This window comes from Scyliorhinus canicula, chromosome 8 (assembly GCF_902713615.1).
Source record: "Scyliorhinus canicula chromosome 8, sScyCan1.1, whole genome shotgun sequence".
Taxonomy (NCBI): domain Eukaryota; kingdom Metazoa; phylum Chordata; class Chondrichthyes; order Carcharhiniformes; family Scyliorhinidae; genus Scyliorhinus; species Scyliorhinus canicula.
In genome coordinates, this window is record NC_052153.1 from 34,412,688 (window position 1) to 34,428,509 (window position 15,822).

Below are 15,822 nucleotides of genomic sequence, written 5' to 3' on the forward strand. Positions count from 1 at the left end.
AACCTGAGTGCTAAATGGATAACTTAGCATGAAATAATGAAATGGAAAAGCTAGCGGCCTGAGCTCTGTTTAATGTTGGTTGTTTCTTCACTGCACTCAAGAAGTAAAACTGTTTTTTTCTTTTCCGATCATATCCTCCTATTGTTATTAACTTTCTAATATTCTGTGTTTCATTGATAATGCTGGCTCTGTGGATTCAGCTTCAGAAAAGAGAGCGCTCTTGCAGGGCCTACGTTCAGGTAACTTAGCCACGGTTTTATTTCACTCTGCTTATTCACCATTTATAAACCCTGTATGCAATGGCTTTTTTTCCATGTGCTTTGTCTCTCCCTGAGGCTTACTGGCTGTTAAATTATCTGCCTTAATTTATTGCTCTGCAGGTTGGCTCATGGAATTAGACATAAGGTGTTTGTTTTCCCTTCCTCTAAGCAGGCCATTCTCTGCATGCTGGTGCCCTTGGTAATGGCTGTAGTCCCATAAAATGAAGTATTACAGCAGCAAAAAAATAATTTGTGCTATACGCAACAGCCCATCTGGTGCTGCTCGTGCTTCCTGTTACAGTGGCCTGGCATTACTATGCACTGTCTCACAAAGCAGGGATACTTTTATACGTGAAAACCTGTGCGAAAATCAAAAACATGAAATCTTTATGGTGTAATACCTGTTGGGAAATTACCTTCGATCCTTTAGTTGCACACTAATTGTTGTAATTGCTTCAATATTAGAAGGTTAATTACACTGAATCTCTTTGGATAAGCACTCAGAGCCCTGCATAAATACTAGTGGTCATGGTTTCAGCTGTGCTGCTTGCAGAAAAGATAGCATAAGATGACAGTGTGCAGCACTTTTACACAGTGACAGCTATTGCTGAACACTGCCAGCTGGCCAGAATCAATTGATGGAAAAGAAGGTGATTCCATAGGGAAATGATTTGCCACTGATTCTGTGATGATATCATTTGGATGCTACTATTGACCTCTGTGCCCCTCTGGATAGGAAGGGGAGCAGTAAATCAGAAAGTTCCTGCTTGACCCCTACCCATAGATCTCTGCCTTGCGAGAAAATGCATGCGATGGACTTGGATGAGAATGCATTTGGGTCCAGCTATAATGATGCCCAAGTCCCTGATCCTGGCTTGCATGTAAAACAGCTACTTTAGGAAGATTCCAGAGGGTGCCAGTGCTCAGTACCCAAATATAGAGCGGGTAGGACATAATCTTTAGGAGAAAAATGGGAAAGGATCCTCCAGGAGAGCGAGAAGTACCCAGTGGTTGTGCATTCTTTACTCCAACCATACCATTAAACTGCTCCAGCGTGCTATGGAGTGGGAGTGGAGGATGGGTTTCTCCCGCCGAGGTGTGTGACTTTAATCCCTTGATTATTGCACATGGGTTTTCCACTTTGTTTTTAAATTTTGCCAATTAAGGGGCAATTTAATCGCTCCGCACCATCCCCCTTCCTTTCCCTTTTGTTGGTACAGAGGTGAGGGTATCTGGTCTCTCCAGTGCAAAGTTTAGTGCTTCTACCATTTGTTTTTTGTAGAAATGTGTTGTGAACTGTTTTAATAATCAGAGTATCCACCCCCCCCCCCCACCCTCTGCCAGCACATTGGTACTGAGGGGAGGGTACCCTGTTTCTCCAACACACAATTAGTCTTTGTACCATTTGGCCTTGTATATATATTTTACTGTTTTAATAAAAAGATATGGCCAATCCACCTACCCTGCACATCTTTGAATTGTGGGGGTGAGACCCACGCAGGCACGGGGAGAATGTGCAAACTCCACATGGACAGTGACCCGGGGCTGGGATCGAACCCGGGTCCTCAGTGCCGTGAAGGAGCAGTGCTAACCCTGCACCACTGTGCCTCCCGCATGTGGGTTGTCAATGCAGATTGTAGGTTATCAGAACACTCGAGGTTAAGAATGCTGCATACCACTCAGTATTTATTTGCAAAAAACCCTTGTGTCTGTTTTTTGAGCTAACCAGCAGTAATGTGAGCAGAACTACATTTTGAGAAACTGTGCTGTGTCTGACCCTGTGCTGTCAATTTGTCATGTAACCTTTTTTAGTAAATATCGCTTAACAACCAGCTAAAACCTAGAATGGTAGGGGGCAGTCTTTCAGTCAAACTGGCATTTGCTTGGAGCTTTTGCTCTGTACATTAAAATAAAAGTTTATATGCCGGAACCTGTTGCTCAGGATAGTACTGAAAAATATAAGCACTTAAACAGAAAATAGAATTTTTTCTCTTTCTGAATAAAGCTGGTTAGAACTTCTCAATTCCCCCAAAACCCCCCCAAAACTCCAATTTGGGTAACAGCTGAGTATCCTTAATTCCAAAATATGTCGGGAATTCTAACTTTATAAATTGGGGTCGATTAAAGCGTAATAGGCACCAGAGCAAGTTGTGCTAACACACACAAAGCATTCATTTTATACTGTGCCTTGTCTGATGCAACTGAACCAAACTCATTTTAATGCCAAATGAAAGGCGAATTAATGAGGATGCTATTTCCCTTGTTTGACCACTGAATTGGCTGTTTGTCGAGGAGTTCTGTGGTGCGTGACAAACAACTTTCTGAATCTTCTAATTAACTTTGCCTTTTTGACTTCTGATATCATCCTGTGAGGGCCCATTTGGCTTGACATCCTTTTTAAACTGATTGGAATAAATTGGCAAGCTGCATACTAGCATGCTGTGTACTGAAATAACTGGAATGGCATCAAAGAATGAGGCAGAATGGCAATCATTTGATTAATTATTGAAGTAATAATTGTGCGTTCAAGTCAGATATAAATAATTTTTTCAATTATTGAGCCTGCTTTATGTAATATCACATTGTACTAAATGTCAAATGATTTGATTATCACACTGATGTTGAAACTGTAAATGAAGAACTCAGGTGACCTCAAGGAATAAAACTATGGTGCCATTTCCAGAAGCTGCACATTGATGTCACTCGTTCATTGCAGATATTATAATCTATTGTAGAAATAAGTTTTAAGAAATAATGGATGGTATATGAATGAGGGGCTGCGGGATGGCACAGTGGTTAGCACTGCTATGTCACAGCACTAGGGGCCCGGGTTCAATTCCGACCTTGGGTTACTGCCTGTGTGGAGTTTGTACGTTAGTTTCTTCCGGGTGCTCTGGTTTCCTCCCACAGCCCAAAGTTGTACAAGTTAGGTGAATTGGCCATGATAAATTGCCCTTTATTGTCCAAAAGGTTAATAAAAGGTCGGGTTGTTGAGTAACAAGGATAGGGTAGTTCGTGGGCCTAGGCAGGGCGTTCTTTGAGAGGAGCGGTGCAGACTCAATGGGCCGAATGACCTCCTTCTGCACTGAAGTGATTCTATATGAATAATTGTACCAGTTTAACTGAATTAGAATTAGAATAGCCATGTTGGATCTTTCAAATGGATTATTATCTTCAAATTACTAGTATTGCCAGTTTCTCTTGCTGTCTGAGCTACTGTCTTGTTTTCTTTCTCCCTCAGTCCTTTTGTCACTTTTCGATATTCCTGTTTTTACTTGAAATGGTAAAAGATAAATCATTTTCCATAATGAATGGCGCTCATTATTTTTTGGACTGTTTCCTGAGGGTGCCTCATACATTGGGTCTGGTTGGTTGACTACTTCATCAACAAACGGAAAACAAGCAGAATGTAACATTCTTAAGCAATGATCAAAAAGATAAGATGTGCAAAAAGATGCTGTAGTACATATACAGATGTACAAGCACGCACTGGTTTACCCATCAAGGAGTGTGCAGTGTACAAATATCAGGAATATGTTTCTTGGGTGAGAATTGATTGCCTTTGGCATTGTTCACAGACATAAAAATAGCCTGTCTCTCAAACTAGCACAGCTTTTTTTTTCTTTGACATCTGTACGACTCTTTAAAGTTTCTGTCTCTATTTTCTTTGTAAGCCTCTCCATCCCTGTGGATCTATTTTATTCATTGTGTAACTTACACATGTTATTTTACTGAGTTATTGAATATCTATCTCATCGGTTTTTCAGATAGAAGATAGACGTGGCTGTCAAGCTAGAAAGACTGAGTTGGGAGCTGTAAAAAAGGAGCAGTAAGATGTTAGGATTTGAATATAGAATATAGGGGTTTGGGAGCACCACGTTTGCAAAGCAGTCAGAAATATGACTGCAGATACTCAGTTGCTGGGAGCACTGGTGGCTTTTTAGAGTATAGAAAGTACTGGGTTACGAAGTTCAGAAGCATTGATTAATATCTCTTGTGAGGAGCTCTGGCCTGAAGTACTTGAGAAAGCAGCAGGAGCAGAAGTTGTCATGAAGACAGAACTTACCAAGAGAAGATGGAAAAACACACTGAGGGACTAAGAGCACAGAGTGAGGAGATGGAAATATTGGGAGTACAGAAGGTGAACTCGAAGCATTGAGGGCACACATAACAACTGGAAGCACCGAAAGGTATGGAGGCATTAATGATGGTAACTATATTCTGAGAGCACTGGGAAAGGAGCTAAAAGCACCCAAAGAGAAGTTGGAAACTGAATGGCATGATCTTTCTGAGGGGGAAGATGGCAACTCCAGCTTCAGTTACAGGTATGACCACTTCAATAATGCTAAATGTTTTCTGGTGAAACCACTTAGCTTCTCTGAAGTGGTGAGCAGCTGTCAATCGTTAGGATCAATGGAGGATTCTTGGGATGCATTCAAGCACGAAGGGAAAGATAAATAAACAAACAGTTTGGCAGCTCTGTTAAATCCTTAAGCAGTCAATAAAAGGCACCTTAAAGGTACTGCACTGTGGAATTGAATTAATGCTTAGCATTTCATGGGGATTTCAAGCCTTTCCTAATGTTGTGGATGTCTAGGAAGGCTCTGACACTTCAAAAAGCAGCAGTTATAAATGCAGAGGGCTGAGGTAGCAGATGTGAGGAAAGGGAAAGTCTTCCTGGATTGATTCTTCACTGAACTGCCTGAACTACTCATCAGCTGTCAGGTAGAGCAGTTCAGAGTGAGAGAGCCACTTCAAAGTTTAATTAAATCAGACCAGGATGAAAATCCTGAACAGAGGGCTGCATGAGATCACCGTACCAAGAGTGATCTTCAAGTTGCCCAGGGCCAGAAGGGACAGTCCAGACACAGGATCCCCATCCCTGGGGTGGGTCCAGGGGGTCAACCTCATAACCACAGCCCAAGCCCATCCAACCCCCAGGACCATTGGGGGACCCTCTGTCTGCAGCCCGGCAGCGGCAGAGGGGCACATGAGTAATGTGCTAACTTTGACTCCCCTCTGGGTCCACTGCCCTTGGCAATACTCACACCAAAGCCCACTGGAGATGCTGCTGCGGGAGTTGGAGCATAACAAGGTGGTCGGGGAGGGATGCGAGATTTGGTCTTGCAGCCTGTTAATTACATCAAATTAATGCAAATCAGCTGTTTGCGTGTTTCCATCAGCACAGGGCAGGAAGCCCACTATGGCCAGTGGGGCCCGCACAGCAGCAGTAGAGATGGAATTGTTTCAGTGTGGCTCTGATTGAGAATGTGTAGGCCTGAATGAGCTAAGCTTATTGGAGGGAACCATGGGAGTGGTTTGGTTGTTAGAACCCCCCGACAAAGTTCACGGTTGGGGCCAATATATCGAGAAGGAACGTGCTGTAATTGTTTGATAGCAATCAGTGCATATGCTGAAAACACAGGCAACAAGCTGTCAATCCAAACTGAAGCTTGAGCCAAATGCTCCATATTGAGCTCCAGACTTCCTTTCCAAGAAGTTACTTCTCAGGGAATTATGCTGTGATCAGTTTTGTGGGGGATTTCAGACGAATGCAACATTTCAAGGTAGAAGCCGAATTAAAGGTGGCGTGAATTTGAACGATTTGCCATATTCTGCTGCTTCCCCATTTCTTATTGACCATTGACATGTTAATATAATTTGCCTTTAGTCAATATGATACCAGAGTTGATTTGGGGTAATCGTGCATTTTTGCCCTACAGAAGTGTGACAGGATCGTGAATGTTTATATAGTTCAGCAAATTATCCCTGGGATGCAACTCAGGATTCACTATTCACTCTGAGCATTAGGGCAGGTGGCCATTCTGTGATATAATATTTAGATGTCAGCTATGTCTCCCATCTGAACACTCACTCCTGAGTAAGGAGATTGCAGATCCAGGTCCCACTAAGAGCCACAAGCACTAAAGGCCGTAACTCCCAGCGTCGTAATGGGGGTGTAACCAAAAGAGGGGTTGGGAAATCCCCTTTGGAAGGTCCCAGGAATTGCACAGCAATTGCCAAGAAGCACAAACTTCCCCTGTGTCATTGCCCACACTAGGAACCATCCAAAACTGTGATTGATATCGCAAACTTTGGATGGCTGTGTTACACAAGTAGTTACAATGGCAGGACCAACCTGCCCCATTCCCCCCCCCCCCTCCACAAGTGTGACCCCCAACTCCCTGAATTCCAATTATCCACAAGCTGTGACACCCCCGACTCCAATCATATCCACCTGACACTTGCCTTCTCCCTGGCCTGTCAATTTCAATGGACATTTATACTTAGCTGGTATACGGCAGCTAATGTCCTCCTTCAATTTGATTCTCCTGCATTTGGAAGCTGGGCCTTGGGGTCTGGATTTCAGCTGGTGTTAGTCGGACGGTCAGGCGCAAGGCAGGCTTGGAAGAATTTAGCGTAATTGGGCACTGAGTGACAATCCGACACTGATTGCCAATCCATGGAAGCTATGGCCCAAAATCTAGACAGATTGTAGTTGGCAACTTTTAGTTGATAATTTAACCGAGGCCCTGTCTGCTTCCCAGATGAACCCAGAAAATGTTCCATAGCACTATTTCAAAAAAGAATAGGGGAACTGGTCAAAATTACTCAAAAAAAATTGCCTGGCCATTGTGACATTGCTTGTTTGTTGGTCCCCGCAGTGAACAAACTGGCTGCTGAATTTCCTACAATAGCGGCTTAAAGCTGAGCTCTCAACCCCAAACCCCTCCCTCAAAAAAAATTGCTGAGTTCTATCTCTGTAATATCATCTGCCTCCATCCATTCCTCAGTCCACCTGCTGCTGAAATCCTCATTTATTTGATTGTAATCCCCTGATTCCACTATTTCAGTGCTCTCCAGGCCAGCCTCCAACCTGAGATCATCCATGTCCTGTTCACCAGTCTTACATTCCTCTTCTCTCTGAAGCTTGCTGATCCACTATGGCTCTTGGTGTGCCAACACTTTAATTTTAAAATTCCCATCATCATGCTCCAACCCGTCCATGACCTCATCACTCCCTGTTTCTGTAAACTACTTTCGCCCCATAATCTGCTCAGAGCTCTGTGTTCCTCCAGTCTGGCACCTAATGCATCCCCTATTTTATTCGCTCACCATTGGCAACCTAGCAGCCTATAATCTGGAAATGCTTCCTAAACTTCCCCACTTGCATTTTCTTTGAGACCATCTTTAAAACCTATTTGACCAAGTTTTGATTATCTATCTTTTGTCATTGGCTCAGTGCCATTTTGTCTGCTTATGCTCCTGTAAGCATTTGAAGCTGTTGAATTATTTTAAAGGTGCTATGTGACTTCACGCTGTTGTTGCTTTTTTAAGAAAAAGTTTTTATTCATCCAGTGTGGTTTATCTGTACATTTCCTTTGTAAACAATGAGTTGCTGTAATGAGGAGGTTTGTTTCTTGAATATTTCAGTGTTACTTGCTCATTAAAAACAGTTTATTTTGTATCAGTAAGCCACTGGTATCTATGACTTCACTTGTTGAGCTATGAAGACAATTGGATAGCTTTGTACATATAATATTGGCATGAAGCATTGTTTTTATCACAGAAAGTGGAAGGGCCAGAAAGAGGGTGTTCAAATCCGGTGGAAATATATGTATCTAGGCATCTGAAGTAATAACATGCATGCACAGTGTGAGCAAATGATCATCTATATATAGGTGTGAAGATTGTCTACTTGTCCATTTGTGAGAATTGACTGACAATATATTTACACCTTTTCTGCTTATTAATATTGCAATTGATACTTTCTTTTCTGTTTGCACCATGTTCTCGTCTTGCATTGGATTTGCTTTTCCCTAAAGAAAAATGAAATTGCATTAAAATGGTGAAAATGTATCTTGCTCACTCAAGTGCTCTGCTTGAAAAAGCACTGTTTATTGGAAAAGTCAAAATGTTCCATAGTGAGTACCAGCAAACTAGTTCAGCCAGCCTGACTGAATGATAATAACTGCATCTGAGGCAGTGGCTTCTTACCTTGGGCAAAATAAAAATTCCACTTTACAGGCCTGCTTGAACCAAATCAGACTGACATGATTAAGGTTGTCTCTTATCCCAAATCGTCAATGCAAGAAGACTGTTTTCACTGCCTCGATGTTTACTGACTGTAAAAACGTCAGAGGTGTATTTACACATTAGCCTTCTGCTCACGTCTAATTTGACCCTGCAATAAAGGGAACATTGTTTCTTAGAGTTAAGTGATGAATTATTCTGAAAGTCAGCACTGCTTTACTGAAAATCCTAGTAGACATGAGAGGCATGCAAGAGTGGCTGCAATTGCCCTTCTTCCATTGTAGGGATCTGTTCATCTTCCACTTCCTGGCTCCCCATGATGATGTTGCTGAGATTACATTGGCTGTTGTGGCATGTACCCATGACTATCCTCAAGTGAGCAAAGTTGAGATCCCATGTCACTCTTTTCCCTGATCTGCAGGCCATGGTGGAGACGGTTAATAACCTCTTGCAACCTCAAGCCCTGGAGGCATGGAAAGACCTGATGACAAGCGATCAGCTGCGAGCAGCCACTATGTTACTTGATACGGTGGAGCAAGGTGCCTTTGTCCTGGCTGACAATCTGCTCAAGACGGACATAGTCCGAGAAAACACTGAAAACATACGTGAGTGGTTTGTAAAAACTATATGATGGTCAAAAGAGTTAAGAAACTACTTTTAGCACTGCTTGTTAGTTTCAGAGGCATTTGCTGAAGTGAACAGCTAATAATTATTGCATGCTAAGAATATTTTTTTTTAAAGAGAGTCTAAATTACAGGAGTTCCAGAAATTATCGTGCAATTACCACAGAAGCTTCTACGAAATGTATTGAACAAATTTGAACTTTGGACGCCAACAAATGCTGAAGTATATGTAATTTATTTTCTCCGGTGTATCTTTGTGTTTTGAATAGACTGATACAGTAGTGGAGTATGTGCAGCCTGAATTACATGTTCTATTATATAATTTTGCTTTGAAAAAGTCTTTCAACAAGGTTCAATCAAATTGGCATTAATGTTCTCATTGCCATATATGGAGCTTCCTTCACAATCATAATAATCAGGCTGCATCTGCAATGTCGCCATTATTGCAGACTGGGGTCGGCCTTTGTTCCCCACAGAAGAAATCGAGTAGAAGGCTTCTTGGTCCAACATGTGGAATTGCATCACACATAAGCTGGAAACTTTTCCTCTTTGAGGCAGAACTGAGACTCTGGCCAATTTTCAACGTGGTAATCTCAGCTCCTGAGCGGCCATGCCTGTCTCTCAGAGTCAGGACTTGGCTAGAGTTGAGGCTATGGCCTCGCAAAGCTGGGCAGAGGAGGGGATGGAGGCAGATGGGTGTCAAGTGGCCAGGTTAGAAGGCCATTCTCTGAGTCATTGGCCCAGTTCTGTAGATGAGTGTGAGACCCCCAACCCTTAAACCCCTGACACAATTCATCAACTCCTCAATTCCCAAGCATTCAAATTGGAATTCCATTGCGCCGCTTTCTGAACGAACCTCCAGAACTGAATGGTGGTCAAGTTAATCCTTTTAAAGAGCAAATCAAGAACATTAATCACTGTATTAAAAGCATTTAACTTTGTCATATGACATTACATTTTGATAGGTGAAGTTGGCAGTATCTTTTGGACTTACCTGTTACCTGACTTACCTCGGAGTGCTCCGGTTTCCTCCTACAGTCCTAGGATGTGCAGGTTAGGTAGATTGGCCACGCTAAATTGCCCTTAGTGTCCAAAAAGGTTAGGTAGGGTGGAGATGTGGGGTGTTCTTTCCAAGGGTCAGTGCAGATTCGATGGGCCGAATGGCCTCCTTCTGCACTGCAAATTCGATGTCTATGTGTAAAAAAGGTTCCCAACTTCAGACTAGGGCTCTCCCACGTCCCATGATGCCACTGAACTGTCATGAACTTCAGAAGCCAGCAGGATTCCATGAGAATTACAAGGTTTCTAAAATCAGGTAGTGGAGCGGCACATGCTCCCAATTCCGCACTGATCAAAACAGCTGACAAAAATGGAAGCAGAACTTCAACATTTGGGACCCGCATGCATCCAGTTGTGGCCACCCAATGAGGGATTGCCCTGTGTCATGATGGAAAAGTCTAGCATCATTTCCATTGTAATAAAAAAGACAAGTTAATCATATAATCATATGGAGGACGGCATGTGGTACAGTGGTTAGCAGTGCTGCCTACGGCACTGAGGGCCCTGGTTCGAATCCCAGCCCCGGGTCACTGTCTGTGTGGAGTTTGCACATTCTCCCCATGTCAGCGTGGGTTTCACCCCCACAACACAAAGTTGTGCAGGTTAAGTGGATTGGCCACGCAAAGTTGCCCCTTAATTGGGGGGGGGGGGGGGGGGGAATAATTGGGTACTCTCAATTTATTTTACAAAAAAATCAGATGGATGCGTTTACGACCATATGCGGGAGAAAGGAATAAAGGGTTTTATTGAAAGAATGGAAAGAAGCCCAAATGGAACATAAACCTTGGCGTGGACTAGTTGGGCCACATGGGATGTTTCTGTTCGATATTAACACATCAAAAGCCAGTCACTATTAGAGAGCATCCTTTATTTGTGTTTAAGATGTATTCAACATTTTGCTCAATGTTTTGCCTCCAGTTGAGAACATCATTTGGAGTTATAAGAAACGCTAAAATAGAACAGATTTTGTGTGTTGTATATTACGTTGAAAATGTCCAATTGCCATTAGACTAATTGGTTATTTTGTGCTCTCTTGGGAATGGCAGTGCTAGAGGTTGCCCGCTTGAGCACAGATGGAACGTTGGAGGATCTGCAATTTCCACAAAATGGAATAAATGGGAACTCCATCCAACTTTCAGCTAGTACTCTGAAAAAGAATGGTCGTAATGGTGAGGTTTAATTGAAATTGTTACCTTGAAATGAGGAGCCGTGGAATCGTAAGTTGTGAATCTGTGAATCTTTATTGTCCATATGCCTCAGTCAGGGCTAATTTGAAGGAGTTAGTGAGCAGTGCTGAAACACGGGGATGAGAGAGAAGTGGTCATTGTAATTCAGAACACCCATTTTCAAAAATTAAATCATGGACCTACTTTGATATTAATGCAGCTCAACAGCCAAATGAGGGAAAAACAAATATGATTTTCACCAAATTATTCAAGACTTCCTGCAGTTTTTCTTTTCAATAAACCTATAGAATATATTTCTTTCATTCTATGAAAATAATATAAGTCCCCTAATAATTTAAATGTTGATTTTAGCCTGTCTAACATACCTTAAGATGTTAACATGCCTTAATGTGAGAAATAATGGTTTTGAAATGTTCTGAAATTCGATCCGATTTGGTATAATTAGTTACATCACTGAATCATACCAGCATATTTCTGCATGTTGTTGCAATTGATTCACTTCTATATTTCCTTCAAACTATAATTGAAGTTGGTGCACTAAACATGCAAAAACTGCAATTTCAGCTTTATAAAATACTGAAATCAGAATCACCTGTAGAGTTGTTGTATTTTATTGTATAGTTAGATATATCTAGATTATTTTTGATGCTGTTAGCTGCACAGATGCTTTACAACATTGTCCTTCATTCGCATAACTAACTCACAAGTTTGAATTAGAATCCATAATTCAATTTCTATATAAATCCCCTGTGCAAATCATCATGAGTTTCCTTTGATTGGTCTTTAACAAGGGCTTAACAAGCTTCTTGCGGTTAATTTTCATTAGCACACTTCAACATGGGCCCAAGATTGCCTGGGGAAGATCTTTATCTTTGCGTACCGTTCATAATATGCCGGAGGGATCACCTGATTTTGACAGAACCTGCCCAATTTTTGTGCCATTGATTTTGCTGGGATGAAAAACTAACCCAAAGACAAATTTATTGGCGTTCTGCATCTTTACAGAGCTTTAGATTTCAGAAATTGGACTAATCTATAATCTAATGCTGCAGAAGTGCAATATTTTATATTGGGTGAAGCTTTGGGTCATGAAAGGCAAAAAACGCATTGAATTAAGGCTTTCAGGAAGGCACAATTACTCTCTCAATCTATCTTTAAATAATCTTCCCACATCCATTTTCTGAAATGTCAGTAAAGGTTAGATGTCTAATCCCTTTGTTGCAGGTGAGATAAGAGTGGCTTTCGTCCTCTACAATAATCTGGGAAGTTATCTTTCGACAGAGAATGCCAGCTTCAAGCTTGGAAGTGAGGCAATGTCAACCAATCACACTGTTATAGTCAACTCACAGGTCGTCTCTGCAGCAATAAACAAAGAAAGCAACCGAATCTACCTGGCAGCCCCTGTGATTTTTACCTTGAAACATATTGATGTGAGTGAGGGAATGGATTAATTTTATGTTCAATGTTTAGTTTTGACATTTGTCTCCTTCTGGTACCTCAGCACACTCCAACCTATTACGGCCTATGCTTTTACCTGCATCCCTTATTTGCACATCAAATCAGTTAATTGGTCACACTTGGTATAACATTTTTTTCTGATGTTTGAACATTTTTGTGTGGTGAGGAGTAAGGTCTGTACATTGTCACTGGAGTGTTTTAACTTTCACCAGAGTCCAGGCTGATTTCAATATATTCATGAAATATGATCTATCATGTTGAAGTAAGAACATAAGAAATGGTGCATGAGTTGACCATCCTGCCTGCAAGCGTGCTGCACCATTCAGTAAGATTGTGGCTGGTCTGATCTTGGCCTCAACTCCACTTGCCTTCCAATTTTCCATAACAATTGATTTCTCTACTCTTTTTGAGAAGCTGTTAGTCTTGGCCACAGTTCTCTATGGTAGCAAATTCTAAAGATTTATGACCATCTGTGAGAAGAAATTTATGACTCATCTCCATCTGAAATGGGCAACCCTTATTCTGAAATTATACCACCTGGCTCCACGTTTTCTGACAAGGGGAAATATCGGGCTGGATTTACCGACCACGCAGCTGCATGTTTTCCGGCGGGGGAGGCTGCCCGCTAGCGGGATTGACTGGTCCTGCCATTGTTAACGGGATTTCTCATTAACAGCAGCCCTCATCGCTGGGAAATCTGTAAGCCGACATGGGACCGGAATTTCCCTTGCTTCATAAGGCAACTCCCTCTATCCCAGTCATCAGCCAGAACATTCTCTGAACATCCTCCAATGCAATAATATCCCTGTTTAAATAAGGAGGCGAAAAAACTATATGCAGCACGCCGCGAGCAGTCTCATCAATATACCCTGTACAGTTGTAGCAAGATTTCCCTACTTTAATACTCTATCCCCCTCGCAATAAAGGCCAACATTCCATTTGTCTTCTAATTACTTGTTGAACCTACAACTGTTTGAAATTCATGTTGGAGGACACCCACATCCCTCTGTACTGCAGTATTCTATCGTTTCTCTCTGTTTAATTAAGGATTCTTTACTATAAGATCATTAATTAATCCTGTGTTATTACACATCACCAGGCCTTAAAATAGTTTGTTCCCTGGTTGGTGCAGAAGGAGGCCACACAGTCCATCGAGTCTGCACCGGCTCTTAGAAAGAGCACCCTACTCAAGCCCACGTATCTACCCGATTCCCGTAACCCCACTTAACCTTTATGGACACCAAGGGAAATTTAGCATGGCCAATCCACCTAACCCGCACATCTTTGGACTGTGGGAGGAAACCGGAGCACTCGGAGGAAACCCACGCAGACACGGGGAGAACGTGCAGACTCCGCACAGTGACCCAGCAAGGAATTGAACCTGGGAACCTGGAGCTGTGAAGCAACTGTGCTAACCACTATGCTACAGTGCTGCCCTGTTCTTAGAAACTGTCTGGAATATGCTCAATGAACTCGCACTCTACCTTTGTCAACTTGATTTTTCAAATTTATATGAAGTTTAAAGCCACCTATGATTATTGCAGTACCTTTCTTACAAGCTTCCATTATTTATGGTTTTTTAAAAAGTCATTTACGGGATATGGACATCATTGGTTAGGCCAGCATTTGTTGTCCATCCCTAATTGCCTTCAGGAGGTAGTCCTGAGTTGCCACCTTGAACCGCTGCGTCCCTGCACCCACTGTGCTGTTAAGGAGGGAATTCATGGATTTTGACCCAGTGACAGTGATTTGAGTGAATTGGAGGGGAATCTCCAGGTGGTGGTGTTCCCAAGTATCTGCTGCTCCTGTCCTTCTAGGTGGTAGAGATTGTGGGTTTGGAAGGTGCTACCTAAGGAACCTTGGCGAGTTCCTGCAGTGCATCTTGTAGATGGTACACAGAGCTGCCACTGTTAATTGGTGGTGGAGGATTGAATGTTTATGGAAAGGGGCGTAATCAAGCGGGCTACTTTTTCCTGGATGGTGTTGAGCTTCTTGAATGTTGTTGGAGCTGCACTCATCCAGGAAAGTGGGGAGTATCCCATTACACTCCTGATTTTGTGCCTTGTAGATGGTGGACAGCTTTGGTGTGGGAGGTGGTCAGGAGGTGAGTTACTCCCCATAGGATTCCTTGCCTTTGACCTGCTTTGGTAGCCACAGTAATAATATGGCAAGTTCAGTTTCTGATCAATGGTAACCCCCCCCCCCCCCCAGGATATTGATTCTCGCTGGTGAAATCATGTTTTCCGATTTCCAGTGAGGTAACGTGGTTCACGCCCAAAATATACTAACTGAACCATCCCCGTCACATGATCCCCTCAAATGAATATTCATATCTCACCAACATGAATCAGTCAGGTGGGTGGGTGGGTGGGGGGGGGGTGGGTCACAAGGTATATACAACTCCCTGGGATATGGGGGACGTGGCCCTGGCTCAGTTTAGCACTCTCACCTGGCAGTGCTGACCTGTGCCAGGGGAGCGTGCCAGTGGCAGACTCTGTGGGGAGCCCAGTGGGGCTGGGTTTGCATTATGTTTGTTGGTGTGGAAGAGCCCTCGATGTTGATGCTGATGGTTTGGGGGCAGGGAAGGCCTCGATACTGTTGATGGCCCGGGGAGGGGGGGGAGGATGCGGAGAGATCCCCAGTGGAGGGGGCATGTCTGTGGGGGTGGGCTGTGGAGGCCTTCTTTCTGTGCCTTAAATAAGACCCCCAAAATCACCAGCTCTATTAGGCCCCAACCCGCCTCAGTGATGGTGTTCACCACGCCCACTCATATTATTTCCAGAGGGCTCAAAATCTGGGCTGAAAGCACGGCTGTGCAGCTGGAGAGCTCCACACCGGGTTCCAGTCAGAGCCTGGCTCTTTGAAACAATATGGGAAAATTTCATCCATTGCCTTTGAGCTCCAGACATTGGGAGCCAAAGGCAAGATGCTGTGGTGGGGGGCTGAGGGCACTATGTTGTCTAATTGCCAGCCAGCCATCTAGGAATTACAGTCTAGATTCAACTATTAATTTATCAACTGAAGAGATGTTTGAAACAGAATCAGGTTCTGAATTCACGTATTGATTTTCTTCATAGATCAATAGTTTGCTTGAAAGTTGAAGACTCTTTACAAATAGCTCCAGTACGATTAGCATTGCGTGAATCTTCACTCTGATATAACGTGGTTTGACAGGAACAATTAAATAATTTCAATATTATC

General features: G+C 42.8%; 1 protein-coding gene across 28 annotated transcripts in view; it reads left to right on the plus strand.

Annotated features, from left to right (window-relative positions):
* The window catches only part of adgrl3.1 (adhesion G protein-coupled receptor L3.1), a 1,080,538-nt gene that overhangs the window by 908,349 nt on the left and 156,367 nt on the right, over positions 1-15,822 (plus strand). For 22 of the 28 annotated variants that reach the window (XM_038804386.1, XM_038804389.1, XM_038804387.1 and 19 more), the window contains 4 exons: positions 201-239; positions 8,716-8,899; positions 11,023-11,145; positions 12,388-12,593. In XM_038804386.1, the coding sequence (XP_038660314.1) occupies positions 201-239; positions 8,716-8,899; positions 11,023-11,145; positions 12,388-12,593 (552 nt within the window). The remainder of the gene's footprint in view (positions 1-200; positions 240-8,715; positions 8,900-11,022; positions 11,146-12,387; positions 12,594-15,822) is intronic. The other 6 variants (XM_038804372.1, XM_038804378.1, XM_038804398.1 and 3 more) reach the window with 1 other exon arrangement.